Genomic DNA, 26,748 nt, shown 5'->3' on the forward strand with positions numbered 1-26,748 from the left:
GTTAATGTATATTATTGTATATTAATATTTCTTCAAATATTTACAAGGATCTCTGCTACTTTGTTTCATTAGCAGAATTATACTCAGGTTATCATACACTGATACCTCCATAGGTTCCTCGTAGCGCGTGGTCGAGTATTTTGCATAGGTGCGCGCCCCCGTGTCCGCGCTCCCGCGCTTCGGGAGTCACGAGGTCTTCTCTGAACCAATCGTTTATTTGCGACAGCGGTCCAAAGCGCGCACCCGTCGGCGGAGGAGACGAGAGGACAGAAGGCGGCAGAAAGACAAATAAAGCCCAATTAACAGATTAATTTGAAAACCGTCACACGAAATACAGCCATCATGTCAGAGGAAAAGCCAAAGGTAAGACATCAAGGTTTGAAGCGCTGTAGATCCGTAGTGAGGGCTCAGTCGAGCTCATGTCAAACCATTTCTCAAATGTGCAATCTAAAATGGCCTGGTTTGCACGTTACTCTAAATCGGCGCAGTGTTTGTTTCGCAAATGAATGAGGACCCGCACATCTACATCTACTTATATACACGCTTACAGTTCACATGGTGGATGGAAACGACAGCGTAATCGTCCTGCTAGTGGCTGAATCTCGAAGATTAGAGAGCAGAAACGATCATTACTCCATGATTGTCATTTGCGGGTTTTTTTTTTTTTTTTCTTTGTCGAAACGGGACCACGTTATGTCCGCAACGCCGCGAGTGCCGCAACTGCAGCAGCTACAAAACGGCGCAAATGGAGGTGACGCACTCCGACAAAAACTGAATTAGCCGAGCTGTTTTTTTTTTTTTTAAAACATGTCACTGCGTGTTTGGCCATAGTACAACACAACAAAAACGGCTAGCAGCGTTAGCCGGCAGCTAAACGCAGCATCGCTCCCGAAGGCTGGAGTGCAACCACCTTTCCTGGAGCTAACCATGCTAACGTTAGCATCTGTTACTGCCCGGTGAGCGACATAATGTCGCCTGTCTGAGTTGCTCTACGTCATGTAAGTTTGTTCTGGTTGAAATATCTAATGAATGATGTGTTGTAGGTCGTTCATCGCACATCTTGATCGAACTTAGAACCGACTTTTATTGTGAAATGACTTCTGAGGTGCCAGCAGGCTGTGTGGAGCCTACAGTCTGGTAACTTGGTTGTGTCTCTGATATTAGAGCTGTTAACCTCCTATGTGTCTGTGTCTCCAGTCAAACTTAAAACCGAAATGTCTGTGGTATCTCCGTGACTTGTGATTAAGTTAATATGCATGTTTTAACTCGTTTTGAACTTGTTTTCTCTTCAGGAGGGAGTAAAGACTGAGAACGATCACATCAACCTCAAGGTTGCAGGGCAGGATGGGTCCGTGGTCCAGTTCAAAATCAAAAGACACACACCCCTCAGCAAACTAATGAAGGCGTACTGTGAACGACAAGTGAGCTGAGAGCCCAAATGATGGCTTTTAAATACCTTCTTCTCCCACAGCATATAATCACGTGGATTTGCTTAAAACCTCATTCTGCCTTATCCGTTAGTTGCACTCTTACTTTTGCCATTCAGTTGCACAAGTCTTTTTCACACGGATTCATATTAATCTCACTTATCTCGTTCCTGCAGGGTCTTTCAATAAGACAGATCAGGTTCAGGTTTGATGGCCAGCCTATCAATGAGACGGATACACCTGCACAGGTAAGATTTAGTTATACACACTGTAATGCACTCTGTAAAGGTCAGTGAAGTGATCACATTGTACATTTGACATTGTACAATTGTACAATTGAGACATTGCTTGTCTAGAGGTGCCATTGCATTTTGTTAACCACTTCATCATTTTACCTGTTGAGTTATTGTTTATGTGCGAAATGTAAGCTCTGTCTCTCTGTGCTTATCAGCTGGAGATGGAAGATGAAGACACCATAGATGTTTTCCAGCAGCAGACGGGCGGGCTCTGCTAAATGCTCCACAACTCATTGATGGCCACTCTCAGACCACACCCTCAGCCATCTTCACTGTCCCTCCCCTCCCCATCTCTCCTCTCAGTCTATTATTATTATTATTATTATTATTATTATTATTATTATTTCTTCTTCTTCAGTTTAAAGGTGTATGTCATGGTTTTTTGTCAGGTGTGGGGAGGGGGGGGCTCCTCAGCTGTTTATGTACTGTCTCAGCCAGGACTGAACTTTTGTGCGTGTCAGCAGTCTCTCTGCTGGACGATCCGGAACGTCCTTTTCCTTCTGGCACCATAGGCTGTAATTGGACCAACAGCACATCACAGCTGCTCCTGGTTTGACAGTGCTTCTTGTATCTTAGTATCCAGTAGTTTGTCACGGTTTTCATCTATCAGGGTCGAATATGAGACTGCAAGTTTTTGTCCAGGGGTCACAATCAGAGGGCATGAAAATGTTTTGAAGTGGAATCACTATCTGAACTTAATACACACCCGCCTTCCATTTCACTTCGCTTTCTCGTGTGATGTTTGTCTGAACAGCGACTCCTGCTCTTCTGTCAAAAATGTATTTTAATTCTCTTTGCATTTTAGATGCTTTTGCTCAAGAGTTCTGCAATGTTTCTTTTTTTTTTTTTTTTTTTCCTGTACAGATGTATCAGAATGGATGTTAGATAAACTTTGTGGGCCTTGGACCAATACTCCAATACTGAACTTTTGTTTTGTATTTGATGTATTTTGATCACTCTAAAAGCAAATTGCAAGGTCAACATGGTTGGATTTTAAGGGAGTTTGTATTTCATTAATGTTAATTTCTTCCTATTTGACAGCTACTAATTAAGAGATTCTTTGTGGGTATCTGCGGTACAGACTAGAATTCACTCATCCAGACAAATGCCTGTTTAGGGGAGGAAGACATTTAATTTACATCACTGAGTTGGTCGGAGTCTGGCTGTGTAAAAATAGTCTTTACGGATGGAAATGCATCATTTTTTGGTTTATTTTCAAATGAAGCGGCCAGTGACCAGTGCGTCTCTATGGTATTCTTACAAGCTGTTCTGCTTGTGGGTTTTTGAAGGTGGGAATAATTTGGAGTTTTTAAAACACTTCTTAGGGTCAGTTGTCTCCTTTCTGTATTGTATTTGCAAATGTAGGTAGGCTGATGGGACAACTTATTCTACTTGTGCTTTAAGAGGAGCAGCTTCTGGATTGAGCAACGATATCCAACTAAAGTCAGTATGTTTTTGTCATGCATTATGAAGACATTTTCCACTGCTCTGTCATCAGTTGAGATGTTTCTTTTTCTGGTGTGCACAAGGCAGATATTTGCAGGACATTTGTTTTACACCTTTAACTGCAGTGTTGCAAATGGTGAAGATATTTGGTGGTGATGAGTGTCTTTGGTATTTTACAGTTCAGAGAAGGATGCGTGCAGTTTGTTGCATATTTGGAGGGCAGGGAGGTCGACTGATGGAGGTTGGGAGAAAACTGTTCTGTACCCACAGGGCCCCGTTCTTCATACATGGACAACTGAGTGGGGTTGAGTTGATTGATGACAGTCTGACTTGAACTTTGATTTGACTTTCCTTGGCGCTCGACTTGTGCAAGCTTCCTCAGAGACAGCTGGATCATGACAGCCCTTAAAGTTTACAGATTTGTTTATTTTCAAACAAGGCTGCACCTTTCTTTAAACTAATTATCAGTGTTGTTATAACCGAAGAGATAGTTTTAAAGAGGCATTTGTATGACATAAAACAAAATGAAACCAGTAGAATTTAGAAAGTCAGCCCTGTTTAGTGCAGTGAACCAGAGCAAATTACCACATTTAAGTTTGGTATATTGTTAAGCATTGTTATGTAGACCTTTGCAATACAGATTAAGTTCTTATGTTGATGTCTTTGAAATTATGCAATAGAGGTTGCAGCTGTAATTGGCCTTTTGATTTTCATGTTTTAGTCTTAGTCACCCTTGGACAATAAACGACTTACCCATAGTCGAAAGGGTAGTTTTGATCAGCTCTGTTAGAAACGTGTTGTCTTTCCTTGCTTTTTAAAATTAATCTGTATATTTTGTAATTATCCTACACAGTAAAATATTTAGTCATTGCCAATAGTCAAACAAGCTTCACTGTACTGCCACCTGCTGTTTGGATACAGTCTGCTTTTCCCCTTTGACCCAAATTTGTGTGGTACAAAGATTTTCTAAATCTGTGATTACACTTAATGATTATAATATCTGCCTTCCTCTCACAAAATAAGAGCACAGTTATCAAGACAAACAAAGCAGCCTTCCGTTGTACAGTTGAAGAACTGAGTTGTCTATTATATTAGCTAAACTGTATCGTATGAAGAATGGGGCCCAGGTCTTGTCATGTTATTTGTTTCTCTACTGATTTGTACATTATTTGTGGTCTTTTACTACTGTATACAATAAATATAGTTTGGTACTCAGAGTTGCTGGCATAAGCATCATTGTTTTGTGTATTCAAAGTATAAAGGTTTCTATGCTTTACAGTTTTGCCTGTAGATGCTTTTAGTAACTGGAGTAAGGTGCAAAGGTAATTTATTAAATAAAATAAATGATATGGATAATAGTTTAAGATGGTTTCCAGCATGTTTCCCATGAAAGGAAATCATGACTTATGTGACATGGGTTTTTAACCATGTTGCCTGTTAATATTTCATCAATTGTAAGATCATGGATGCTGCATTAGATTTATGTGTGTGTGTATGTGTGTGTGTCATTGTACACTATGGGTTTTATTTCCTTTTGCAGACCTGCGTGCTAAAAATGTATGCACTACCGCTATGGATGGAAACATGGCACTTAAAGAAAAGAGACAGGCAGGTGGTGCTACTGAGCCATTACAATCTCAGCTTTGTGGTTTGCTATGGTTGTAAAAAATCTACACAGACCTTTTATTTAAATATTCACTCAGGAAAACAAAAAACCTCCAGGTTCAATCCTAAAGGAAAAATAGACATATTTTCACAGACCTCTGGAAAGCTACTTTAACGAGACAATTTATGAAATTAAGTTTAATATATATTAAGTATTAGCAATATATTAAACCTTTAGCTGTCCCTGTCTCACTTGGGTCCTTAATCCTTAGATCTCCGCTCATCTGATAAAGTGACCGAGTGGTTATATTAAGTACAACTGGAACAGCGATAAGATCAAAATCAGATGAGTCAAACCAGGAATAAGGAAGGCATGCATACGAGTGGACAATCTACATCAAGTTTTCTGCATCTAAACAGGTCCGCGTGAAACCACACATGAGAGCATAACAACCCTGTCGTGCCTGGAAGGAAGAAAGATTAATGAATGGATAGAGAAAGAAAAAGCTGGGCAACTCGTGTATCTTGTATCCTGATCTAGGTGCAGTCTGCGATCTTAATGTGGTAAATAAGAAGAGCGACAGAATGGATTTGCTTTGTAAATGTGCTGGTCGGTAGATGTCATGATTCTGAGAGATCAGACACAAGCTCAGATGCACAGTCTGATGATTTGACGAGTGCCTCTTAAACAAATCAAGCTTGAATGTACTTTGGAAAGTCAATATCAACCATTGTTGCTTGGTGACCACTCATTGCTTGGGAAAGTATTTAAAAGTCAATTATGATACACACGGCTGTCATCAACTAACTCTAAACAGGTTGAAATGAATCAAATACTATTATTTACTATTTAACCACAATGCTTGTAGCACCTTGCCCATTGTGGTGTTTGCCTGTTTAACTCATTTCAAATACACAAATGAATGAAACATTAACATCACAGCACATGGCACAGTTTCTCAGGTAATGAAGAGATAACAGCTAATAAACGTGCATCTATACATCAATTGACCAAAGGTCGTGTGTATTCTGCTGTTTTTAGGTTGTCTTTTATTTTCAAAAACAAATTATAAGGCAACCTTTTGGGATCTGAATGTTTTGTAGGAATTTTGTTTTTTGACAGATATTTTCTAAACAATTACATTTAAATATTCAGCCTGCTTGTCTCTCAGTCTGTCTGTCATCACTGAAGACACACAAACACACACACACACAGTGGAGCAGCTCAGCCCTCTGGCAGGTCTGTGTCATCAGAGGCGGTTTAGGGAGGATGAGTGACGGGCTGTTGTAATTTGCATGGCTCTGGTGTTTAAAAGGAGCTGCAGGTGCAGGATTCTCTACGCACATGAATGGATTTCTCTTTGAGAACAGATGCTTCTACTATGTAAGTGCACATAAATCATAGGGTAACCACTGTAGCTCCCATGATCTTCAAGGCTGGAAAGTTTGTTGACTGTTCACGATTTTGTCGCCTGGACGTTTTTCTTTGGAGCGGAAAGATCTGAAAATGCTCACTCAGATCAACAAGGAGAATACACAGTTTCCTGGTGTGTATTGTCACCTGAGATCAAAAAAGGAACAATAGATAGAGAAATACCTTCAGTATGGAGACATTTGTACCAGCTGGAAACTGAACTACACAGTTTTTCTGTAATGTCATCACTGATATTTGTGCAGCTTCTTCTTCTTCTGGGGTTAAGGGTCATCGACACCACCACAGAGACATGGAAACACTGCACAGGTATTGTACCCACGTATTCTTTAATAATAATAATTTCTCTCAAACTCAGCTCAGTTTAACAGTGATGTTCAGTTAATGATTATTCAGTGGATGGTTCATAGTTTCATCTAAAAACCTGGGAAACCCCTCCAGCTAAAATTCTTCTGGATAATTCCAACTGTCTGCGTCTGCTGCAGCACAGTGGGAGGGCTTGTGTGTGCAGAATTAACTCAAATTAACATCCACAAACAAGTACAGACATCGTATGTGGTTAGGATTCCATAACAATTCTATACACATCTAAATATCAGGACGAACAGGATGCATGTGTACATGATGTCTCATCAATTCGGCAGTAATTGTCTTCCATTATTCTCCCTTTCCAAAGGGCATCTTTCTTAATATCCACCCCTCCTACAACCTTCTCTAGCTCCACCGTCACCCAGGGCTATTTCTCACACAGCGCTGGGGTCATGCATGCTATGACAGTAATTCATTTATTAATTTATGGCAGTTGTTCTCCACCTTTTTTAACTTGTAACCCCTTGAAACAAAATCACTGTATGACTATTTGTTACTTCGACTACTACTTGTTTTTTTAATACAGTGGATGTTATTATATGAGCAGTGGTGGAAGAAGTACCCCACACATTATTATTAAAAAATGAAACTGAGTGGTTTTCCCTACTTGTTTAGTTTGAATAATCCTAGAAACACATAATAGTATGTACTTTACGCCACATAGCAGACATGATTTTCTTCTCTTTGTTATCCCATTAATGATTTCAGAACCCACTATATTCCTGAGCTGTTTACTTACTTCCTTACTTACTGTTTGCAGATTTGGTCCCTCTGGATCTTCTGTCTTTTGTTCTCGAGAAGGACACCTCCAAACTCGTACCAGGGGTGGACATGAGGCAGGCTGGAGGGGTGAGGGGTGTTCATTTGTCCAGCCCTCACACCTCCATGAGCTTTCCCTCCTCTCAGTTGCTGGTAGACTGCAACCTCTTCCCCACAGAATTCTCCATTGTTGTGACATTAAAAGTCACTCGTATTGCGCTCAAGGTGAGTATACCACATCATCCAAAATAGAAATATGCAACCAATTAACCAACTACTAATAAAAATTAAGACAATGGCAATAAGACTTTGTGGAATCCCATGATGACATCAGTTTACTTGTTTTGTCTGACCAATAGCTCTTTACTCTTAACTATGACAAACTACTTATCTCTGCCAAATACAGTGTGTCCGATCTGATGTTCTTCCCATTTTATTTTGCAGCGAAATGAATACATCTTTACTATTGTGGAACCAGGACATGTAAAGAAAAGCGAGGAGGACAATAAGGGAGACATTTTGAAAAGAAAGGAGAGGGATATCACCGCACAAGAAAAAGATGGGAAGAAGAAGGAGAGTCGAAACAAGAGCAATGAGGAACATGGAGGGATAATTCTTGGACTGAGGTTCTCCAGAAAATGCCTGCACTTTCTTTTTAAAGGTCAAGGAGGGGCGGTAGAGCACTGGGTGTTTCGAGGCACTCGGCTGGCTGACAATCTGTGGCACACTCTGGTTCTAACTGTTAATGGTCAACATGTGAAGCTCACAGTGGACTGCAGCTCACCACTACAAATGTAAGTTCATCTTGTTTTACTATATTACTTTCTGCTGTCTGTTTGCTGTTCACTGGGTGGGTAGCGTGTAGTCCACCAGCCTGTCTTCCTGTTGCCTCTGAGTTCCCTTGAGGAATAGTCGATCTTTCATCACAATAAAATGGCACTGCTCCAAATCTGCGCACGCCCTGCAGTCATATCACAGTGGCCTGACAGTAAGTGATAGATGGTTTTTAGTGGAAACTCCCTCTGGCATTTAGAAGGGAGGAATATCAGCACTCATATATATGTAATACAATTCCTGTCTGAATCCTGAAAAACAAAAGTGGGAGAGAATACTTTAATTACACACAAACATCCCACTTCAGCTATTAGTAACAATTTGATCTTTTTATGGCAGTGTCCCCTCCAGGCCTTTCCCCTTGGACCTCAACATTCAGGGATCGAGATTCCACATTGGCAGTCGGGGAAGATGGAAAGGCTTGTTTTCAGTAAGGTTTATATTTCCTCATTACTAACTTAATCTCTTGTGCTTATGAATTGTATGATGCTAAATTCATTTCTATTTGGCTGCCCATGTAAAGGGTCTGCTGCGTCAGCTGGTTTTGGTGCCAGGTTCGGATGCAACACATCAGATCTGCCCCTCTTCCAACCCCCAGCTGTCAGCTCTGTCAGTACCACCACTTCTCTTAGACCTCCCTGTCACGGAGAGGAAGGAAGGCGGCCACATAGCACCCTATGGTAACTTACAGAAACAATTCACCAGACATGATTTGACAAGACATGACTGCACGAGTCTTTCTGCTTTCCTGCCTCTTGAATTGTCCTTATTTTATCTTGTCTCTTTCGCTGTAAGAAACAGAGCAGAGGGTGTCAGTGGGGTTGGAACGACCATGCTCGCAGTTGCTACAAGGTCAACTGTGGTTCAATCCGCTCAGGAAAGGCCTCTATCTCTGCGACGGCACATTGTGGACCCCCGTGCTAGAAGGTGAAAATGCAGCCTCAACGTTCCACTGAAGAGAACATTTTTTTTCTCAACTTAGCTTGAAAATTTACAACAATGTTATATTTTCATATACTCAGATCATAAACGCCTGGACTATGTGTTGGAACATCAAGTTCTCACCACCAGCTCAGAGACGCATGATGTAGAGGTATTTAATCCTCCTGAATAAAAAGGAACATTTATGTATATTTATTGTTTATATTCAATACTTTCCTCTAATTGTGTGTTTTTTATCAGATACTACATAATTTTACCTCTTTAGGCCTCTACAAACTAACAGACAGCCTCTGAGAGGAAAATCACACTTGACTTACATTTTACAAGTCACAGACATGTGACAAGGGATCACAAGCAGAAATAACTTTGTACCAAGGGGCCACAAAGGAAAAAATGTGAACCACTGTTGCAGACACATTTTTTTTTTCAGAGATAACCGCATGTGCGTATGTGGCACATACCGTGAACTGCTTTGGATAAAGGTGTCTGCAAAATTAGTATAAAGTAAATTGCTAGTAGATTTAGTTTTTTATCCATTCCTCAGGTGTTCCAGATACCTGGCATAGGTCTGATGGCTGCTATGGCTCACCGCTCCACAGTTTCTGGTTCTGCTGTGTATCTGTGGACAGACACAGGTTTCCAGCTGTACCAGAATTTCACCACCCAGAAAGCCCTGGCCTGGAGACACTTCACCATGGGCAAGAAAGTATGAGAAGAGGAAGTAAAAAAAAAATAATAATAACATATCTCATTAATTATTAATTCTGAAATCAAAAACAACAAAATACCCCTTTGTTTAATTTTTTATATTTAGATATTTTTGGTGGTGTCAAACTCTGGGGAAGGTCCAGATAAACATACTAACAAAGAATCAGAGATGGACTTTTCTGTGATTTACAAGTGGAGCAAGAGAAGAAAGCGGTTTGTGCATTTCCAGACTCTACAGACCCACTGTGCACGGGACTGGGAAGCCTTTAAAATCAATCAACAAACCTATCTTGCTGTGGCCAATCATAGACTAGGTACAAACAAATTATATATCAAATGACTACCTGTTAACTTCCACAATTCCTGCAATAAATCAGTTTAAATTATCTGTCTGGTTTCTCTTCCAGGTGATAGTAATCACACTATTGACAGTGTGATATACAAATGGAACAGATTAACAAAGTCTTTTGAGGTTCACCAGAGGCTGCCAACCTCAGGAGCCTACGACTGGGAGTTCTTTACAGTTGGACCGTACCACTTTCTGGTGGTCGCAAATGCTTTTGATGGGGTTACCACTTCTGTAGACTCTGTTATCTATGTTTGGGTCAATGGAAACTTCCTGGTGTTCCAGAAAATTAAGGTATATGGTAAACGTAAATCAGGAGAAAAATAATTGTCCTCATAAAGAAGATTTAATACCTCTCATTTAGGTGATGTAAAAAAAAAAAAAGATGTTTTTGTACCCAACCACAACACAGATTAGACTGGAAACTGTTTGAGCGTGGGTGGAAATTAGACTTAATAGCACTTTAAAGCAGCATTTTGCTGCATGATTTCCATACCATTCATCTTCTCACAAGCTGAGCTTTGATTTCATCTGATGAGATCCGTATCTCTGAGATGAATATGAAAAACCATCTTGTCTCTACACACAAAAGGAAGGGAATACAAGCTGGAAGAGATAAAAGGGTAATGAGAGAGAGGAGGGTGCAAGAAACGTGTGTGTCCGTGCATTTAAGACAGGGCCAAAAATAGAGTGTGCGGTTTGCTATGATTTACTTGGGCGATAGCAGTGCTTTGACATGTACTGATAGTGTGGAGTATATTTGAATCTAGCCACATTTGAGGAGAGAGCGCTGACACAGTGATAGACACATGAGAAACCACAAAGGGATGTGTGATTTAGGGAAACTCCACAGCTGGATGTGAAGACTCACAAGACCACCTTGGGGCAGGTGGAAATGAGTCATGAAATGAAATGATACAGAAAAGCGAGAGAAAACATAACTGCGGGACCTTTCCAGCCACAGCTTGGCTTCAATATGTAATGTCACTCTGTCAGTTGGACGGTTCACCACCTCAGTCCACACTGAAATACCTCCAACATGAGGGCATTACTTGTCCCTAGAGAACATTGACTTTTAGGATAGTGACAATTAAGATAGTCACATAATTAAATAGTTGATCAAATACCAGACATTTCATATTTGTGAGTTTAAGTGAAATATCTAAACTATTATTTGATGGATTACCATAAAATTTAGTACCCACATGTCCATCCCAGGATTCACTGCCACTAACATCACTAGGCCAAAATTAGCCCAATACTTCATGACAATTTAATTCACAAGCTCAGCTGTACTTGATCTTAAGTGCAAATAATCAAAGTTTGATCTGCAAATGTGCTAAACTAATGTGGATGTGGTAAACTCACTACACTGAAGCATGGCTGTATCATCATCCGTTTAATTTTTCTCTCACTGTCAATCTAGACGTTCTGCGCCACAGACTGGGAAATGTTTAAGATTGGCAGCAGAGTCTTCCTGGTTGTTGCCAATGGACACAGACTCCAGGGTAATGGTCCCAGTCGATACGCCATCAACTCAACTATCTACGAACTGGACATGATTGGGCAACTGTTTGTCCGCTTCCAGGATATTGTCACCTACAGGTACAGATGTGCAGCCACCATGTCGGACGCACGTACTGTACACACACACACACACACACACACAGATTATAGGAACACTTTGTGTATAATAACCTGTTTGCTACTGTTTCACCGCCTCATCATCACCACATACCTTTCTGTCTCTTTAGTGCAGTGGACTGGGAGTTCTTTAGCCTCGGGGAGGAACATTTTCTGGTTGTTGCTAATTCCTTTAACGGAGAATCCTACTCTCTCAACAGCATTCTCTACAGGTACTCAAATTGTTAACAACACTCCCACTGTAAAAGTAATTAATCTTTGCTGACTACACTCTTGGTGCAGAACTCATAACATGGACATACACCTACACTGTTGTAATGGAGATTTATTTGCTTCGTGTGAGACCGACTAGTGAAAGCATATCAGCTCTTTTGATGTGAGAATTCACTAGGAACAAGGAAAAGGCCCACAGCTAATTTTAGGTTGAGCCATTGTTAAGTCGATGCAAACACACCTCTGATTCCATTCCTCTTCTCTGTTTGTTTTTAGGTGGCAGGGATATGAAGGCTTTGTTCCTGTTCACTGGCTCCCAACGATAGGGTGCAGTGACTGGGAGTTTTTCAGCTCTCAAGGAGAATCATATCTGATCTATTCTAGTGCCAAGGTGCCTCTATCCAAAGTGTTCAAACTGAAAACGTACTAGGCAAAAAGAGTGACTTTGAGTGTATGTACTGTAGATGCTGTTTTTCTAACTGTCTGTGTGAGAACAGGTTTGCAATCATTTTCAAAATGTGTGAGTGTGTTTATGTAAAATATGCCTTAACAATACTGTGCCTGTTTGCAACTTACAGTCAAGGCCAGTCTGTAGCTAATGTTAGTGTTTGGTATTGTAACTGGGAATTTGACCTGAGCATATTAATGTACATTTTACAATTGTATAGAAATTGCACAAGTGGCCTTAAAGGAATATTCTAATATTTCCTGGAGTAAATATCATTTAAATGGGCAAGTTTCAGCAAGTAATTGATGAGATTGTTTGTGGTGGCTATTCAAATATTTCCCAGGGATTTTGAGTGGAGGATTTTTGGTTTAATGATTAACCCTGCATCAAGTTACTCCATAACATTAACTGTCAGTTCCGACACAAAAACTGGTGTACCTCAGTTAACGAAAATATTATGTGCACTGATTTTTGAAAATGAGATATGTCTATTTGTCTGCATTGTCTTACAGATATTAATATAATTCATTACAGCTCCTTACTTTCTTTAAAAACGTTTTATATTGAAATTATATTTAACATTTTGTTTATTAACTGGAATGCATGTTCTCTTCAAGATAACTGACTGGTTTACTATTTGCCTCTGACAGCATGATTTATATATAAAAATGACAGTAAATTATTTAGATTACAATAAACCAGATTTAATATGTTTATATGCAAGACAAGAGTTGTTTATGCATTTGATCACCTTCAGCAATGTTCATTTTGAGCATGCACGTTGGCAACAAAGGTACTAAACATACCCTCCAGGATTACATTTACGCACGTTTTTATTCCAAGTTATTTTGTGGCTAATCAGAAACTCAGTGAGATCTTTGATTGGTATGTGATTCTGCACTCATGGCCCTGGGCACATAACAATCAGGTTCTATAAAAACCAACAACCATAAACCTAATTTAGTGCTACTACACTACAAGCCCCATAATGCTTTTTTAACGGCTAAGAGCAACATTGTGGGAAATGTAGTTCCTACTTTCAATATCTGTGGCCGTTTTTATTTTATTGGGAAACATAAAGTTACAGAGAAGTTACCTAAAATTGAACAATACTCAAATTGAATAAGTTTACATGCACCGGTCAAGTAATAAAAATATCTTACTTACAGTCTTTTGAGCACATAGGTTAACTGATAAATGGGATACTACAAGAACCACAATGCATCAGTACCACGTCTGAGAGGAAAAAACATGGCTGCTTACTGTTCACCAACTGTATTTTTATACATGTTACGTTTGTTATCTGTTTTAAGACAGGCAGAGGAAGAAAGAGTCGGTGTTCGGAGCTATACCGAAATACATTTCAACTAATTTAGTCTGTGTAGTTTCAGTAAGAAGTCGCCATTTTCAGTCGTTGTCCTCCGACAGCCTGTTTTTCTTTTCATTTTCGCTGAGCTGTCAAGCAGCTGATGAGTGTCCTCGATTGATTTGACTTTTGTTAACGTGCTAAGCTAGCTAAAAACATAAATACAAGCCCAACGAATATACAGCAGGTAATAGTCGCTATGTTTAGCCCCGTGAAGTCTTCTTATTTCAGAGTTAGCCCGGCCATTGTGAACAGGGAACTCGGCAAGACTAAGATGAGATAGCAAGAAGGCACACGGGAGTGCTAACACACGGGTCACTACAAGGTACCAAGTACCAGCATAACTGAGAGACAACAGGGTAAAAAAAAAACTCACACAGCATGTTTGGAAATCTTTTCGAGGAAGAGGGAGAAGAAGGCTTCTCCTCTGCTTCCTCCAAAGGAAGAGTTGTAAAGGGGGGTGATGAGCCACCCTCACCCCGAGGAAGAAGCAATCTGTGCGGCATCAAGAACCAGGGCGGGACTTGCTACCTCAACTCTCTGCTCCAGACTCTGCTGTTCACCCCAGAGTTCAGAGGTAGGTCAAGGGCAGGTGAACTTTCCTTAGGGAGGACAGAGGTCCACCAGAGGGCATCTACGTGTTCTATATGTGTTGTTTATGCTTTGTTGTGTGTCTTTGCAGAGGAGCTGTTCCGTTTGGGGCCAGAGGAATTAGGATGTCTGGAAGATAAAGAGAAACCAGGATCCAAAGTAGGTACAGACAGGCGCCTGCAACCACATATGCCATGTGTATAGGTGTGTGTGAAGTCTAATGCGCTTTTCCCTTCTCCTCCAGGTCAGGGTGATCCCACTGGAGCTCCAGAGACTGTTTGCCAGGCTGTTGTTGGTGGACCAGCAGAGTGCCTCCACAGCGGACCTGACTGACAGCTTTGGCTGGAACAGCAGTGAGGTCTGTTTTTGGTTGTTATTGTCAGTGAAGAGGGAGACTTGTTATTTCAGTGATCAGTTTACCTTACACTTATATACAGAAATACATGCTAGTGTTTACAAAACATTTTCAAACGTATTAATAGCAGTCACATCAGAAACCTAACTAGAATTGTGTTTTTTGGAAACCTTTCAAGCTCAGTTAAGCAAAATAAATACATGAAAGGGGAAGAAGAGAATAAAAACAGGCATTCACAACCACGTCTTGCAAGTCAAGACTGTATATAATGTAAATTAATAGGATTACACTTGAGCCAGGCATTCAAAATCGAAAGTGTAACTTAATACCTAAGTGCATGAGGTTAGGTTAGAGTGACTATGCACGATGCAAATCATGCATTTAAAATAAAGAGTGACATACTGTGTCCCAATCCTGCACCAAATAATGATTTCATAGAGTTGTTTTTCATAACCATAATCTGACAGAACCTGATAAGGTCAATATACATACTAAATGCAATTCAGTTTATGTAATGGCACAAAAGTCATATGTAAAACAAAAATCTTCTCAAGGCATTTTACAATGTAAGGTTTAAGATGTCTTTTCTGTTGTCTTGCTTCCACAGGGGACGAATCAGCATGATGTGCAGGAACTGAACAGGATTTTGTTCAGTGCATTGGAGCACTCTCTTGTGGGCACTAGTGGTAGTACATTTATCCAACAGCTCTACCATGGGACCATTGTCAATAGCATTGTGTGCAAGGAGTGTGGAAACGTCAGTCAGAGACAGGTTAGTACACCCAGTGTGGAAGTAAATGCTATAGATGATCCAACTTCTGATTTTTAAATGTTTGTTTCTGCTTTCTTTAGGAGGACTTCCTGGACCTGACTGTGTGTGTCTGTGGTGTGTCTAGTCTGGAGGAGGCATTGTGGAACATGTTTGTGGAAGAAGAGTTGTTTGAGGGCAATAATTTGTACCGCTGTGCACAGTGTGACAGGCTGGTCACTGCTGCCAAGGTCAGTGCCAACCTTCAGGCCCTATTAAAACAATAGCAAAGGTTATAATATATCATTTCAGAATCAAAAATATAAAGCTATTTTTTATTATTTGTTTCTCATTTTTAACTCTGCGTTTTGCTAATATTCAGTCTGCTAAGCTGAAAAAGCTCCCTCCATTCTTGACAATGTCTTTGCTGAGATTCAGCTTTGACTTTACCAAATGTGAGCGATACAAGGAGACAGGACGTTACAGTTTCCCTCTCACTATCAACATACGGCCATTTTGTGAACAGGTACAGATTTTAACACTTCTAGATAAAAAATTGTTATTTCTGCTGCATTTTGTTTACTGGGCTTAACCTATTCTTATATGGAATGGCTTTGTTATACCAAATGCCAACCCTTAAAAAGTAAATATTATATATTTCTTTCTTACAGACGGATGGAGAGGACTCAGATTACTCCTATGAGCTGTTTTCTGTCATTATCCATAAGGGCGGCTGTTACGGAGGCCATTACCATGTCTATATCAATGATATTGACCAACTTGGTCAATGGGAGCCGCCGGTGAGAAAAACGGATCAAACAGGAAGATCGTAGCAAAATAAAAACCAGTAATGATTTGTTTGCTTTTTAGAATATGACATGCCAGTGACTTATTATAAATCACCCATTTGTTAATAGACATTTCATATTTGTGTACGTTACTGTCACCAGTGTTAAAAAAACAAAACAAACTCTGCAAGCTTTTGACTGTGTGCATTAGGAAAGCAAGGTCATCTGTGTGTCATTGTCAGGAGGAAGACTGCAAACCTAAGACTCAGAAGAAAGTCAAGGAGGAAGTCATAAAAGTGTGTGAGCCTAAACTGCAAGCAGATGACCCTCTGTCTGTCCTCACAGCAATAATTGCCCAGGTACAGCAGTAGTAGCTTTGACACGTGCTCTTGTTGTGTGTTGAGTCAGAGGTGCAGCCATTGTTAACTAATCAGATGGTTTTTATTCTCTGATGCTTTTTATTCTCTGTCTGCTAGGAGCCATCAAAGAGTGTCCTGGTGGACCAGTTGGGCCAGAAACTCATGGATAAGATTGGTTCATCCTGGAACAAAAAGTTTAAAAAGCACTATGGTCCTATAGGAAAGGTGTTTTTGTTTTTTTTGTATCTTTAATAATACATTTTTGGGATTACTATAGTTTTTCCTACCTTTGTCTTCTCCTGTTTCTGAACCCTTGTTGCTTTACCTTTTCTCTTTCCGATATAGTTCTTGCATTCCCACAATGACGTTTTCATGTTGTTGTCCAATGGCCCTCGGGTAGCGCTGAAAGCAAACCCACCAAGCCCTGTGACTGAGCCACCTGTTCCGCTAGAACAGACCACAGACTCTGAACCGTCAACAGCTTCAGACAAAGGAGATTTTAAACAACACACTGGACCAGACCAAAAGCCAGAGTCAGAGAAAGAGGTATTATAAAATCACAGGAATTCAAAGGTTAAAATTACATCTGTCTGCCTTTTTGGTGGACATCATGTGATTACTTTAATGCCTGTTTCTCACGGTATATCTTCCCATCTATCAGCAGGGTAGCCACTGGTTTGATCTTAATGACTCCACTGTGACCTCCATTAGGGAGTCTGACATAGAGAAGCAGTTCCAGGGCAAAGAGAGTGCTTACATGCTGTTCTACAGAAAAGCACAGCTGCACAGGCCATGTGAAGGTAATAGACACTGTGTTTTTTGTTTGTAATGGAAAGATTATGTCTGCCTAGTTCAGTCAGAATAATAAATGAAGACAGGTGTATAACAGAAAAGAGTTAAGTTCGAACATGTTGAACACAGTAATCATTGATTTAATTTACACAACTTATTCATAGTTTTGGTAATTGCTTTTTATATATTTTCAGCTCTAAATAATCCCGAGTACAAAGTTCCTTTTCACCTCATCCAGATGGCTGAGGAGGAGAACATCAAGCTGCAACAGATGCGGTACAGAAACAAACACACATTCAATGAGTCAATTCAACAGTTTTGTTTTTTTTAATTAGTTAGAATATTTCAAATTTCTAAATCAGTGAATCATTGAGTAGTCTGGGCAACACAAAATCATACATAAATCTGTTTTTGTTACAGAGAGAAGTTTGAAGCCACAAATAACACAGTGGAGCTGCGTCTGCACCTGGTGCACTCTTACAGGCTAGAAAATGGAGCCCTGCAACCTGCCAACAAAGTGCAAAACGAGATCACGCCCCTCAATTTTGACCGCAGAAAGACTGTGGGAGACCTGCGATTAGCTATTTATCAGGTAACTTCATACAAATATTGTATTTAGATCTTGAAAAGAATCTTAAAATTAAAACGTGTTTGTATTTGTCTATTCAGATGCAGGAATTCTGGGAAGGAGATATGGCTTTGACTGTGGCCAGGAGTCTTCCAGCAGGTCTACACCTCTATAATACTCTCACAGGTGAGACATTTAGCAAAGTACTTACAGAGGAGAGTAAAATGAGGATTTTGTGAATCTCTATAAATATGTTTTGCTTGCATTTCTCTTTTCAGATGACAGCATCTCTCTGTACAGTGCAGGTATCTACACAAACTCTGACTTGTTTGTGTGGAATGGCAGAGAGGTAAAGAAAAGTAAAGTCTATCACAAACTTTCTGAAATGTCAATCATTCAAGTAACTAATTTAGCTGGTTTTTATTTTATCAGGTGTGTGGTGCAACTATCTTCACCGGAGCCGAGTGGGAACCAGTCCTGCTGACTGTAGTTCGTCCCTTTTTGGGCGAAGATGTAGAGCAGAAGGCAGGGGAAGGACTAGCTTGTGAGGAGGACAGAGAAAGTTTTGAAAATGAGGGACCAGGGCTTAAAAGGGAGTCAAGAGGGTTTGCAGGTGGTGCAACTCTTGGGGAGGTGAGGGAGGCACTAGGGGAACCTAAGGAAAGTCTCCTGTGCCAGGAGCACAAGGGAGCAAAGAGAGAACAGCAAGGGGTAGGAGAGGGAGGAGGGGCAAGTGGTTGGAGGGTGTTCCCTCCTGATGACATGCACCGGACACTGAAGGAGCTGTCACTTAAAGATGGAGATGCACTGTTGGTGCTGGAGCCACAGTCGTTTGACAGCAGGTAAAATCCTCTGCGATATATGTATGTTGTTATGTATTCATATATATTACAAAAGTGTTCTTCATTTTGTTCAGTGTGTTCACCCTAAATGGAGATGTTGTCACTGTGACTACACCATCTGACTGCCGCTGGCTCCAGGTGGAGTTTCGACCACATGAAGGAAGAAGAGGTGAAGTGGAGAAACGGGAGGAGAGAAAAATCAAGGTTCCGGCCACAGGAAACATGGTCAGTAATTGTTGTGCCTGATCTATGTTCTTTTTTTTATTTTTTTCTCTCAGCTTAAATATAAAATTATTTCCACAAATGTGTCTCTTTCACCAGCTTCTGTGTGAAGTGAAACAAAGAGCCATAGAAGAGCTGCAGCTACACAAGGAACCCCCAGGCAAGTTACTAGATGTTGTTAAGTAACTATAATTATAAAACTTAATTATATGTTTAATACCAAAGTCATAGTTAAAGTTGGTTTTGTACTGGACTGCATTTCACTAAGAGATGTTTTACATGCAGGAAAAGAGCAGGATATTAGAAACACTTTAATATATTGATATAAAATGATGTACAGTATAACAATGTCCATATATACTATAATATAAGTAAAGTGACTACTGGGGTAAATGGAGTCCGAGCTGTTATTTGGGTAACATAGATGGACCTAACATGTTAAAATATGCCTGTGGTTGACCATAGATCTTTTTTTTTTTTGACTTTGCACAAGTTTATATTCTTATGTCTGTCTCACTGACCAGGTGCACAGTACTGTCTGAGACAGGTGGACTGCACAGGGAAACTCCTTCCTCCAGGTGCTGTGTCATGCGTTGCTTCAGGGTGATTTCAATGGTGAAAATTACTAGGAGCTGGAAATCCCCCCTCATTTTAACAAAATATGATACACATTTGTTTACAGTACCCCCTTACTGAATTTAATGGTGCTCTCCTTACCTAATATTTAATGAGGTCTACCTACTCTCATTTTCTGTCTTTGATGTTGTTGCACATGCATACTAAAGTGCACTCATGTTTTTTTTTTACCCTGGTTTACTGAACAGTGTGTGAGGAGTTGAACGTTCGGGATGCAGGGGTGCGACTCATGACGACACTCATTCTCTGTCCGGGAAATGCCCCCAAGGCCTCACAGGTGTCTCTTTATATTTTAAATCTTCAATAAATCCTTTGTACTTGCACCTGCATAAGTAAAAGTTACAGAACTTTTAAGTGCCAGTAAAGCTGTCCTTTCTTACATCTTAAACACAAATCAAGATAAGGAATTACAAGCGTTGCATGCTTGATTGATGATTGGAGTTTTTCTCTCTGCATTGCAGCTTTTCTTGCACTTGTCTGTGGGCACAGCGCCCTCCGTTGGCATGGAAATGGACATAATTGTAGAGAGAACTTGCACTGTGAAAGAGGTGAAGAAACATGTTGGTGTAGATGTTAAACATTCATAATGTGCTTAAAGAACGTGTATTTTATTTTTTTACTTTTATTTTTTTATTTTTTATTATTTGCAGTGTTTAAAGACAATGTTGGAAGCTGTTGGAATTGATGGTAAAACTATTTTTCTGATCTTTTTATAACATGTAACTTGCATGTTTAGCATTGATTTACACTAATATCTTTGCTGCTTTTTAATGTAGTACTTTGCTGCAATATTTGGTTGTCAATAATATTGTACATGTATGTTTGCAGGCACCTGTTGGCACTTGAGGAGGCTTGATTGGTGTGAAGAGGTTGGAGAGCCACTTATGGATGAGGTGAGTGTATATTGTCTCTTTTTAAATAAATAAATAATCGTTGGCACTTTATGGCTTAAGAGGATTGTAGCTAAATTATTTTCTATTAGTCGTTTTAAAAACTTTCATGCACCAAGTTTAGACAAATAAAGTATGCTGGCCTGGAAGTATAACATTTTTTTGTCAATCAACTTTTTATTCTCAGGATGCTTCTCTGTCAGAGCTAAAGATCAGCAGTGGCGAGACATTGGTCATCACAGAAGGACACCTGCCTCCAAAGGTACTTTAATGTTTTGGTTTTGGCTAAAGATACATACATTTATAACTTATAACTTTACCTATCCTCGACCGTTGATGTATTTCTTTATTTCTCTCAGGGTTTTCTTAAGCTGTCAGTTTGGCTGTATCTGGGTTCTAAAAACATGGAAACCTATTTAAATCACACTGATGAGCAGATGCTGGATGTTGTGAGTGGAGATGGAACATGTCATTCACTACATGTGTTTGGCAGCAACACTGCAAAACTGACAAGTGTAGGGCAGGTGGAGATTTCAGATGAGGCCACTCTGGAGGATCTTAAAACTCAGGTAGAGTAGACAAAGCAAGAGTTAATCATAATTATGATCTTTTAATACGGCCTGAAGTTACATAATGGGGTACATATTTATGTTTATGTGATTTTTGATGCATTTCTCTTCCAAAAGTTTAAAGATGATCTGCTTTTTTGCATATTTCTGTATCAGGTGTTGACTCTGCCTGCTCTGCAAAATGTGTGTGTACCAACCACAGCGTTCATGCGTATGTGGCAGCTGGAGGGACAGAGGCTGGTACGAATCCTCAGAGGACAACAACTAACACTCAGGTATGACTACCTCTAATCTTATAAGTAATGACTGTCAGATTCTTTTCCTCTGGATCATCAAGCAGAAAAGTTTTATTAATTACTTGTCTTCTAGACTAAATAGTTTTTTCTGTTTTTGCCTAATTAGGAAATTAAAGTTAACCAGTGGTGCAGACCTGTGTGTGCAACAGCTACTAAAAGAGGAAGAACTTGGGTACAGTTTATTGTGTCAGAATTTACAAAAATTCAAATGTATCCCACCATAGTAAGAGTTATTATAAGAATTATTAATTCTTCAATCTTACACCCCCTTCCTTCCCAAAGCTCTAAAGATGTGGTGCTGCATGTTAAGATGGGAATACCGGGAGAGCGGTGTTACTACCCTCCAGAGGAACTGGTTTGGGATGCTTCCCGTGACTCTTCCCCTCGCTCTCTTCGCACCTGTTTGGCTGCACACTATGGTCTCTCCCCTGACTGTCTGCTGCTGGCCAAACATCATCCGGACAAACACATCTGGGAAGAAATCTCAAACTGGGTAATTCTGGACAAGAGTCATCTCTTGAGAAGGAGCCTGTTTAACCTCTATACTTGCGCTCTCTTATTCAACAGAGAGATCAGAAATCTTGGATAGACTATTAGAGCTGAACATGCACGCATGAATGGAGCAAAATGTGGCTAACATTGGGAGGAATAAAGTTCATCATTTTATCAGGACTTTGGGAGATTTTTGTTTCGCAAGCAAAGAAACTATCACCATATGTCCCTGTTCCTGTTGGTCATTGATTGTTACATTATTGTTGCTGAATAATATGACTTTTTACTTTCAGAGTCAGCAAGTTTCCAAAAAGAAAAAGAAGAAAAAGGCAGAATCACTGCTGGGAGCACCATTCCACCTCAAAGATGGTGATACAATTGGAATTAAGGTATTAAAACCCAGGTTTAGGTTTTAAAAATAGCTCTTTTTGATTGTGGAGCACTCAGTCTGTTCATTTTTCTTTTAGAATCTCCTAATTGATAACAACAGAGATTTTATCACCTTGGAGGATGAGCAGGGTCAACAGAGGCTCAGAGAGCAGGCAGAACAACGCAGGAAAGGGTGGGACTTTTTTATTTGTCACGTGTAGCAGCAGGGGAAGCCATGTGCAATATTTGTGATTTTGGCCTTTAGATGTTTGTACTTGACCATTTTGCAGAGAAAAGACAACACATGCCTTCATCATCATCAATCATCATGTGGTTCCATTGATACAGATTTGTAAAATCAAAAACTTTCCATTGGTTCTGTTTTATGTGACATCAAATTTGGTTTTTTGTCTTATCTTCAGAGGGCAGGCTGCAGGCTCTGATGGTACTGGACTCCAGAAGAAAGCTGGACAGAACAAAGCTAGGAAGCCAGAGGTGGCACTGTCAATCAGTGTTGGAGAATTCAGATAGCGCCTTGCTCCTTTGGGTGCATGAACAAACCAGGACTATCTATAAAGTTACAGTAAACACACATGTGCAACATTGCAATTAGGACAATCCACTCAAGGTCAGTCTTGTGCCATTTCTTTTTCTCAACAGATTTTTATTAAACTTGACAAAATCAGACATTAATCTGCTTCCTGCTTCTTATCTGCCAGATGTTATTGACAGATGAGGGGAAGGAATTTCTTATTTGGCACTTGATTTTTGCTATTTTTTTAACCACTGGGTATGATTAAGCATTATTTCTATGCCATATAATTTGTTATTAGATAACGTGTTTGTCTTGTTTTCTCTTTAGACAAGCACTCAAAACTGCAACCACCACACAAGTCCTTCAATTACATTGCTTGTATTTTCTGAGGGATATTTGAAGACTACTGCCCTTCAGGAAATTATATTTTTGACCGTGTGGTTCAGTAGCAAACTCGTAACCTTATACTGTAAATGTCAGCCCAGAGAAAACAGAGCAAACGGCTTTTACAGCTGCCACAAAATACTATACAAAGCATGTGTAAGGTGGAGTTTAAATCTCAAATGTAGTTGTTTATAAACCATACCGATCAGGGTGAAACTTTATACTTGTAGCCACCTGCCAGTGGCTTTTAAAGTTTGGCTTTCTTTAACAAGGTAAGTCATATATTCATAAACATGTCACTGTGCACCATGAACAAAAAGATTTATCTGGATCATGAGCTGTATAAATGGACTTATTTTAGGTTGATAAGGGAGAGGAGAGATAGGCCTTAATGTGGAGAAGCCTCAGTGCTACTCTGTCCTCCCTACCTCGCCCTCTACCTCTCTGACTCTACCTCTGCTGCTCTTTTTTTCCCCTCACAGTTCTTGCAGTCATTTTATTTTCTTAATCCTAAACGGTTGTTCTGCGTTATTATGGTAAAGTACAGTTAAAGTATTTAGACATTGACACATTGTTCAATGTTTTTGCTCTGTGCACTTAATGATTCAGGTGGGAAATGACACAATCAGCTGCCATGTAAACCTGTAGATTGTTTTTTTAATTTCTAGTCATGATCTATAAATGCTTAAATAACTGTATTGCCCTGTATTGGAAACTGACCATCTTTAGTTTAATCTTGTTCTGTCATTTCACATTCAGTTCAGTTGTATAGAGCAAAAACACCACTGTGTTATATAACTGCTTGCAATGCTATATAGATTTTCTGCCCACGTCTGCTCAAGGTATATACTGTAAAACAATCAAATTCCTTCTGTCACTATAATGATTATGTAAAGATAAAGTGAGAGCTAGTTCATGAGTTTTCATTGAGGGACATTTAATGTATCATTTGCATGCACCGTATGTGAACATCAGGGAAGTAAAAAAGATTATTTAGCTAATTTATATGATAAAAGTAACAATTACTACTGTCTGAACTGTTGTTCATGGTATTTGTAGGGAGAAAAATTTATTTTGTTCAAGTTTTTTTGTGCTGCTTCATGTGCTAAACTGACCTTGATCGGTGCCAAGGATTTGCAAGTACAAATGTAATTAGTTTTTCTTTTTGTTTCATTCATATAATACTCAGCAATAGTGAAATTTCATTTTGTATCTTTTACTAGTGTTATTGATTACATCTTTTGTGGTTTTGAAAAAGACTGATCTCTTGTATTATTGGCGGTGGACCTCTGTTTGTACTTGCAGAAGGCATTTTATCAACAATAAAGGTATGCAGTAGTAACTGTTGTTACTGTCGTGCTTTTAGCCTGTAGCTTTATGAATGTCACTAATGATCAGATCACCACTTTCCAGAATGAAATATCAATTGCCATTTAATTTAACTCAGACATGTATGCCACGCTGATTATGAATCAGAATGACTTTAGTGATTCTGCCACTTTTCCTTTAGCTTTACTGGAAATCTTTTTTTAAATTACATATTTTAATATAAACTGATTATAAATAAATGGATAGATTGACAAGTGTGGTTAACCATTGAACCTACCAAGGAAGTCAACTATTCCATTTGTCCAACTTCTCATTGAGTGCTGCACAAAGTCTTCTCCAACACATCCCAAAGATTCTCCACGCAGTAATTATCCAATGGGAGGCTCTTACCTATTTGCTTACTTAAATCAAGATGGTGACCTTTATTTTGGACATTTGTAGTAAATGGTTATTTACATTTCCATCCATGTGTCACGGACCCTGCGCCACACGCACGGTTCGTAATTCATCATTCACACAGAGCGTCTTTGTGGCGACCAATCATAGTCAACGAAGCGTCCGCTCTGTCCAATCAGCTTTCACGCTGCGGCTTAAGTCACCGCCTCCCACAACAATAATAAATAGCCAGGCAGACGCGCTGCAGGAGTTTCTGCACAGAGAGAAGAGGTTGACTGTCTGTTTGTCTGTCACGGAGCTGGACCAACAACATCTGCAAACATGCTTGATGCTTTCTGCGCTTCATGGAAACTGGTCGACAGCCAGAACTTTGATGAATACATGAAGTCACTTGGTGAGCACGTTTGAATTTATGTTTAGTGTTTTTTACACCCCTAAGATGAAACTGTAGTTTGAGCAAAGTTGTCACATTATGAATTTTTACAATCATTATATAGTTGTTAATGTTATAACTTTGTTAAAAGGTACATTTGATGCGTGTTTTGGCAGGTGTTGGTTTTGCCACAAGACAAGTGGGCATTGTCACCAAGCCAACAGTAGTGATCAGCCAAGATGGAGACAAAGTGGTGGTGAAAACCCTGAGCGCATTCAGAAACACTGAGATCTCCGCCAAACTGGGAGAGGAGTTTGATGAGACCACGCCTGATGACCGACATGTCAAAGTAAGCGGAGTGAAGTATTGGGTTATGATCTTCACTGTGAGTGTCTGTGCTTGTTTTAAAATAACATGTTTCTGCTTGCAGTCCACCTTTTCCATGGAAGGGGATAAATTTGTGCATACACAGAAGTGGGATGGAAAAGAGACCAAACTTGTTAGAGAAATCAAGGATGGAAAAATGGTGATGGTAAGATTATGCTCCTCTCTATCTGTCTTTGTGGTTAGATTTATCACATTGATCAGATTGTGGAGCCCTTTGCTCCATAAACTAAGTTTCAAAGTGCTTATGTGAAGCCCTTGCATCACTTTTCCTTTGTAATGGTGCCTATAAAACCTGCTTTACATGTATACATTAGATGTTTTCATACTTTATTCTCTTTTTTCATTCCAGAGTTTGAACTTCGAAGGTGTCCAGGCAGTACGCACTTATGAGAAAGCCTAAGTTCGCCGCCCATGTGAATGAGAAAATCTACCCCAGCACTGCGACTCATCAACAAGCTGTTCTCCTTTTTTACAGTATATAAAATGCGTTTTTATTGCATGCAGTGACTTGCACTTAATATTGTAACACAAGGTAAATATTTTGGGGAATCTTTTGTAAGACCTTTTGTAAAACATTCAGACTGTGAAGGTCCTGAAATGTTTCATTCTGTGTATCACGTTTGAAAAAGGGAAAAATAAACTACTTGACTGAACTTTCTTAATGTCTCCATTGTTCCAGTTGGTATTTAAAAGCACCATCAGCATCACTTGCATTTCGGATGACAGTCCTACATTCAGATATATCATCCTAAATTGTGGGAACAGTGGAGTCCCTATGATGGGCCACTGCCAGGTGACAGCTGCAGGGTGATGGTACAAGCCAGAGCCGGCTGTGCAGCAGCAGCCAGTAAAACAACTGAACTCATGAGAGTGAGTGTCCTCCAGTAACCCTCAGATGGTCAGAGACCGCTGGGAGCGGGAAGGGGTGGGGGTGGTGATGTCACTCTCCTCGGGATAATCCGGTTAAAGTTGTGGTGTCATTACGTAGAGGC

General features: G+C 39.8%; 4 protein-coding genes across 7 annotated transcripts; all 4 read left to right on the forward strand.

Annotated features, from left to right (window-relative positions):
* Positions 1-225: 225 nt before the first annotated feature.
* sumo3a (small ubiquitin like modifier 3a) lies at positions 226-4,386 on the forward strand. The gene is made up of 4 exons (XM_026340226.1): positions 226-363; positions 1,293-1,421; positions 1,604-1,675; positions 1,879-4,386. The coding sequence occupies exons 1-4, from the start codon at positions 343-345 to the stop codon at positions 1,939-1,941; spliced, it is 285 nt and encodes a 94-aa protein (XP_026196011.1). The 5' UTR covers positions 226-342; the 3' UTR covers positions 1,942-4,386.
* A 1,747-nt stretch (positions 4,387-6,133) lies between these two features.
* LOC113147784 (thrombospondin-type laminin G domain and EAR repeat-containing protein-like) lies at positions 6,134-13,183 on the forward strand. Of its 2 annotated transcripts, none has more exons than XM_026339012.2 (13): positions 6,134-6,515; positions 7,336-7,559; positions 7,779-8,128; positions 8,508-8,598; positions 8,692-8,848; positions 8,964-9,095; positions 9,191-9,261; positions 9,655-9,816; positions 9,925-10,132; positions 10,226-10,458; positions 11,591-11,769; positions 11,919-12,020; positions 12,298-13,183. In XM_026339012.2, the coding sequence occupies exons 1-13, from the start codon at positions 6,428-6,430 to the stop codon at positions 12,449-12,451; spliced, it is 2,151 nt and encodes a 716-aa protein (XP_026194797.1). In that variant the 5' UTR covers positions 6,134-6,427; the 3' UTR covers positions 12,452-13,183. The 2 variants fall into 2 exon arrangements, with proteins under 2 accessions (XP_026194797.1, XP_026194798.1); XM_026339013.2 differs by having other exon boundaries at positions 8,970-9,095.
* Positions 13,184-13,711: 528 nt separating this feature from the next.
* On the forward strand, positions 13,712-24,609 carry usp40 (ubiquitin specific peptidase 40). 3 transcript variants are annotated; one of them, XR_003297433.1, is made up of 32 exons: positions 13,712-14,412; positions 14,518-14,585; positions 14,671-14,784; positions 15,389-15,553; positions 15,634-15,780; positions 15,912-16,055; positions 16,201-16,329; positions 16,560-16,676; positions 16,794-16,901; positions 17,022-17,222; positions 17,338-17,476; positions 17,663-17,744; positions 17,889-18,060; positions 18,138-18,222; positions 18,315-18,385; positions 18,469-18,878; positions 18,953-19,103; positions 19,200-19,260; positions 19,625-19,678; positions 19,925-20,013; positions 20,198-20,284; positions 20,387-20,423; positions 20,565-20,629; positions 20,814-20,888; positions 20,986-21,195; positions 21,352-21,470; positions 21,598-21,663; positions 21,774-21,984; positions 22,277-22,372; positions 22,451-22,545; positions 22,775-22,980; positions 23,215-24,609. XR_003297433.1 is itself a non-coding variant. In XM_026340059.1 (31 exons), the coding sequence occupies exons 1-31, from the start codon at positions 14,217-14,219 to the stop codon at positions 22,881-22,883; spliced, it is 3,873 nt and encodes a 1,290-aa protein (XP_026195844.1). In that variant the 5' UTR covers positions 13,712-14,216; the 3' UTR covers positions 22,884-24,609. The 3 variants fall into 3 exon arrangements, 2 of the variants coding, with proteins under 2 accessions (XP_026195844.1, XP_026195845.1); XM_026340059.1 differs by having other exon boundaries at positions 22,775-24,609; XM_026340060.1 differs by having other exon boundaries at positions 17,341-17,476; positions 22,775-24,609.
* Positions 24,610-25,239: 630 nt separating this feature from the next.
* Positions 25,240-26,414, forward strand: fabp7a (fatty acid binding protein 7, brain, a). The gene is made up of 4 exons (XM_026339001.1): positions 25,240-25,390; positions 25,546-25,718; positions 25,800-25,901; positions 26,106-26,414. Exons 1-4 carry the CDS (start codon positions 25,318-25,320, stop codon positions 26,154-26,156), a joined length of 399 nt encoding a protein of 132 aa, XP_026194786.1. The 5' UTR covers positions 25,240-25,317; the 3' UTR covers positions 26,157-26,414.
* The last annotated feature ends 334 nt before the right edge of the window (positions 26,415-26,748 follow it).

This window comes from Anabas testudineus, chromosome 22 (genome assembly GCF_900324465.2).
Source record: "Anabas testudineus chromosome 22, fAnaTes1.2, whole genome shotgun sequence".
Taxonomy (NCBI): domain Eukaryota; kingdom Metazoa; phylum Chordata; class Actinopteri; order Anabantiformes; family Anabantidae; genus Anabas; species Anabas testudineus.

Bases quoted from the DNA above. Each gene is read 5' to 3' on its own strand.
- usp40 (XM_026340059.1), top strand. From the start codon at position 14,217: ATGTTTGGAAATCTTTTCGAGGAAGAGGGAGAAGAAGGCTTCTCCTCT. The intron at 14,586-14,670 runs GTAGGTACAGAC...CTTCTCCTCCAG, and splicing joins AAGAGAAACCAGGATCCAAA to GTCAGGGTGATCCCACTGGA. The intron at 16,902-17,021 runs GTGTTTTTGTTT...TTTCCGATATAG, and splicing joins ACTATGGTCCTATAGGAAAG to TTCTTGCATTCCCACAATGA.
- sumo3a (XM_026340226.1), top strand. From the start codon at position 343: ATGTCAGAGGAAAAGCCAAAG. The intron at 364-1,292 runs GTAAGACATCAA...TTTTCTCTTCAG, and splicing joins TGTCAGAGGAAAAGCCAAAG to GAGGGAGTAAAGACTGAGAA. The intron at 1,422-1,603 runs GTGAGCTGAGAG...TCGTTCCTGCAG, and splicing joins AGGCGTACTGTGAACGACAA to GGTCTTTCAATAAGACAGAT.
- fabp7a (XM_026339001.1), top strand. From the start codon at position 25,318: ATGCTTGATGCTTTCTGCGCTTCATGGAAACTGGTCGACAGCCAGAAC. The intron at 25,391-25,545 runs GTGAGCACGTTT...GTGTTTTGGCAG, and splicing joins TGAATACATGAAGTCACTTG to GTGTTGGTTTTGCCACAAGA. The intron at 25,902-26,105 runs GTAAGATTATGC...TTTTCATTCCAG, and splicing joins AGGATGGAAAAATGGTGATG to AGTTTGAACTTCGAAGGTGT.
- LOC113147784 (XM_026339012.2), top strand. From the start codon at position 6,428: ATGTCATCACTGATATTTGTGCAGCTTCTTCTTCTTCTGGGGTTAAGG. The intron at 7,560-7,778 runs GTGAGTATACCA...TTTATTTTGCAG, and splicing joins TCACTCGTATTGCGCTCAAG to CGAAATGAATACATCTTTAC. The intron at 9,262-9,654 runs GTATTTAATCCT...TCCATTCCTCAG, and splicing joins CAGAGACGCATGATGTAGAG to GTGTTCCAGATACCTGGCAT.